Here is a 4,163-nt window from a genome sequence, read left to right on the forward strand (position 1 = left end):
TATATAAAATTTTGTTAAATATATGTGCAAATTATATGTTTCTTATATGTAAATACTTATAAATACGATGCAAATTATTACTAGTTAAGTGCTAATCTCACATAATAATATTTGCTTGTCACCTTGCATTGCATTGCTCTATAAATAAAGTAATTGGTCAAATTCGTTCCGGAAAGATTACTAATTTTTCAAATTGGATCCTAAAATTTTTTTAATCAAATTCATCTTTTAAAGATTTTAAGTTAATCACATTAGTTCTTCTGTCACTTTTTTTGTTGATTTGGTGTCAAAATTTGTTAATATAATATGTCAAGTGACACCACAATATATACCTAAGAGTTTTAATTCACGTAAGTTTACAAAATTAGATCAAATCAAAACTTAATTAAGGGGAGAACTTGAGACACTGAATCTCTCAATTTAGAGTTGATTTGATATAGTTTGGTAAACTTATTATGTTAGCTGCCAATTTGAATTAATAAATATGTGTTGGATATCACTTAACGTGACATATCATCAAATTTTATGTCATTAGTAATGGAAGTGACACAGAATTAAGAGGACTAACTTAAATTTTTTAAAAGACGAATATGATTAAAAAAATTTGAAAATCCATTTAAAAAACAAGTAATTTTTTAAAATTAATTTGATCATTTACTCTCTATAAATATAAAAAAATTGAAGAAAAACAAAGATAAAGGAGAGAAACCTTGAACTAGAGTGTTGGAAGAGTTTGCCAGTAGCAGAAAAGACAAGGAGCGCCACCTCTGCATCACAGAGAGTTGAAAGCTCCCCGGCCTTCTTGAACAGACTTCTTCTCCTCTTTGAAAAAGCCACCTGCCTTGCTGCTATGTTCTCTATCTTCTTTATTTCTATCTTATGTTTCGTCATATTTCTACAAACACATAAAGAGTCAGAAATTAATAACTAATTCAGGATGTGGGAAACCTTGAAGGTGAAATAAGAGGGGTTATAAGATCGGAACACCACGTTGTAAAGGGTGTCAATATATATATGCATGACTAGGAAGAAACGAGAATCTTAAAAAGGAAGCCTGTTGAGAGAGAGGGGAAAAAAATTGAAAAAGAATTATCTTCCAAAAGAATAAAAGATAAGATTTCTTCGTATTTGGAATATGCACAGAAAGAAAGAAAGAAAAAAATAAAGGTGCTCCTCTTAGCAAGAATATTTAAGCCATTCCGTTTGATAAAATGGAAAGAAAGGGGTAATAAAAAAAGAGAAAGGGGCAGCATTTTTGTTAAAATCTGGTTAGCATTTAATCATCGAAAAAAATAATTAATTCTATATTATTAGATGTTATTTCACATTCTTAAAAATATTAATGATAATTAATTGATGATTAAACATCATAAATTCTACTGACATTAGCATTCTTCAATAAAAAAATCAGGTGTTAAACATTTGAACTCCAATCTTTACCAATCACACACACCTATGCAAATGGGAGGATTTTTTTTTTAAGTGATTTTACGAGTATGTGTGTGTTTTTTTATAAATTTTTAAATAAATAATTATACATAATAGAAAAACGAATTAAATATGTTAGCTATGTAAGATATAAGTTGGCCACATCTCATTCTGCAAAATTTTTTTATTAATTGGCTGATTTTATGGGAGTCTCCTTTGGCACTTCAGATCACTTAGTTCTTTTTTTCTTTTTTAAGTATATTTTAGGATCCCTTGTGCATAAGTCGGTTAATTTTTCCCTTTATGGTCTGATAACTGATGCCAGCAAAGTAGTGGAGTATAAGTGAAAACTTTTTGGGCTTATTCTTGTCGGCTATTGTAGTGAGTGATAACAAATAGCCAATGATAGCAAATTTGGGTTAGTAGAAAGCTAGACTCATCCATTTATTTGAATCTCATATTACATATACTAATTTATTAGTTAACAATAGACTTTAAATAAAATTTAATTAAATTCGTGACAAATTAATCTTCTAAATTAAAAGATACCGTAAACAATAAAAAAATAAATAATCAATAATAACACAAAAAAATTAAAAAAATATATATTTTTTCTCAAGAGAGTTAATTATAAGGAGCATCCTTTTGAATAGTCATATTTAACTATATAAAACGAAAAAAAAAATAAAATTAAGGAGCATCATGTTTTAATACATCTGTATTTTCTATTTTTAACTTAATAGCATATCAATATCATTTTATTTTATTTGATCATTTTCTTGAAATATCAAAAGTAGATTTAAAAAATAGTTTTATCCTCAATTGGAAGGCAACTCCTTTCGTCTTATTTTTTTGGTAATCAGATTGCTTCAGCATGCAAGTCCACTCAATATGGAACGTACTACACTGGCATGGCTGAAAATTGTAACACTTGGATTTTCTTTGCTCCTTTATACAGTAAGAATAAGTAATAACACACTCCATAAGTCCATATGCAAAATTACGTTGCACAATGCAATTTATGATCTGCTGATAAAGATTATAAGATTTTTTTTTTTTTTATCAAAGATACGAGACTCAAACTCGCAACCTCTTAATTGAGTATGAGGAGATATGCCATTTAAACTATAACTCATTAGCTAAAGATTATAAGATGTTTGAACGGTTAATCTATTACGTATTTGATGAAATAAATCAATAATAATGACTAAAATAAAAATTTTTGAAATTTTATAAAAACCAACAATAACTGATATTTTTTTTTGTTTTTTATTGTATTTTTTAGTCTGAAAATAAATTATTACATGCATAAAATGAAATTCAAACCTTCAATATTTATTTAAATAAATTAATAAATTAACTACTAAATTAACTTAACTTAGTTCATAGATTTTATTGAAAAAAAAAACTTATAACTAATTCTATGATATCTATGAGTTGGTGTCTAAATTTTATCTAACTTATCTTTTATAATAAATTTTAATTTTTTAAAAATTATTTTTTATTATATTTTTTAAATTAAATATTATTTTTTTAATTTTTTTAATAAATAAACACCACTTTTTAAACATCATAGCATTCACCAAAACTTATTTAAACTATGGTTTAGTTGGATAAGGCCATAAGGGTCTATCTTTTTTGTAGGAGAAAAGAGATAAGGAGTTAAGGTCTTAAGGACACCTTTGGTTGGGTAGTTTGTTAGCGCTGCACCCTGCAGCTTTTATATCTGAGGGAGCACTGGCGCACTGAATGAGCCTATCACGTGATCCACCACGTGTTAAAAAATAAACCGAATGCTCTTCTTACAAGTGTCGCCCATTTGGGTGCAACAATCAATCAATTAAAATGGGCCAACCAAAGGACTGCATTTTGTTTTTGAAAAAAAAATAAGATAACACAATAAAAATAAAATATATTATAAAAATATAATTTATTATTATTTTTTATTTAAAAAATAGAAAAAAATATAATAAAAAATATAATTATAAAAAATTAACAAAAATAATAAAAAAAATTTTTATATTTTTTTATTAAAATAAACATAAAATATACTAATTCCATGTTTCTAAATACTATGTCTTTGTTTATATCTCATCTACTAAAAATAATTTTGTATTTCTGTGTCTTTGTATTAATGTCCCATCTTTATAAACAAATACAATCCTACAGAATAAGTACAAATTTACAATACCATATCTCTCACAGAAATAAATACAATTTTCTATAAATTGTATCAATTATTGACAGTTTTTTTTAGGTTGACAACTAGCTAATAAATTATTGTATATACAAAATGAAATTTAAATTTTTAACACTTACTTAAAGAAATTAGTAAATAAACTACTAAACTAATCTAATTTAGTCATTGCAGACAAAATTAATCCAATTCTAAATTACCTCTCTTTGAGGGAAATAACTTATTCTAATGCAACCTGAAGGATAACCTTTACAAATCTCTCTACTTTTGAGTATATGAAATTAAGTTAGACCTATTAAATGGTACAAGAATTTGAAAGAATTTTTAATTTTAAATTACTTTAAAAGCTTGATTACAAAAACCTATTCAATACAATGATCTTAGAAAAAAAGATTTGAAATTGTTTAGCATTATATCTCACATCACATACTTGGGTGAAATTATTTTTTCTATTTAAGGATAAAAATTACACATAATTACTAATTCATATTAAAAAATTATAAATTGAAGTGGATGGTTTTTTGAAATAACTTTTACT

General features: G+C 25.6%; 1 protein-coding gene and 1 long non-coding RNA gene across 4 annotated transcripts in view; one reads left to right on the forward strand and one right to left on the reverse strand.

Annotated features, from left to right (window-relative positions):
- LOC110267703 overlaps window positions 1–4,163 on the forward strand; it is a 16,139-nt gene that overhangs the window by 9,888 nt on the left and 2,088 nt on the right. The gene's annotated exons all lie outside the window — the stretch shown is intronic.
- The window catches only part of LOC107624440 (MADS-box protein SVP), a 14,923-nt gene that overhangs the window by 6,406 nt on the left and 4,354 nt on the right, over window positions 1–4,163 (reverse strand). For 2 of the 3 annotated variants that reach the window (XM_021113512.1, XM_021113513.1), the window contains one exon: window positions 710–895. In XM_021113512.1, the coding sequence (XP_020969171.1) occupies window positions 710–895 (186 nt within the window). Of the gene's footprint in view, window positions 1–709; window positions 896–948; window positions 1,215–4,163 lie in introns of those variants that run through there. The other variant, XM_016326934.2, reaches the window with a different exon arrangement.

This window comes from Arachis ipaensis, chromosome B10 (assembly GCF_000816755.2).
Source record: "Arachis ipaensis cultivar K30076 chromosome B10, Araip1.1, whole genome shotgun sequence".
In the NCBI taxonomy this organism is placed as follows: Eukaryota; Viridiplantae; Streptophyta; class Magnoliopsida; order Fabales; family Fabaceae; genus Arachis; species Arachis ipaensis.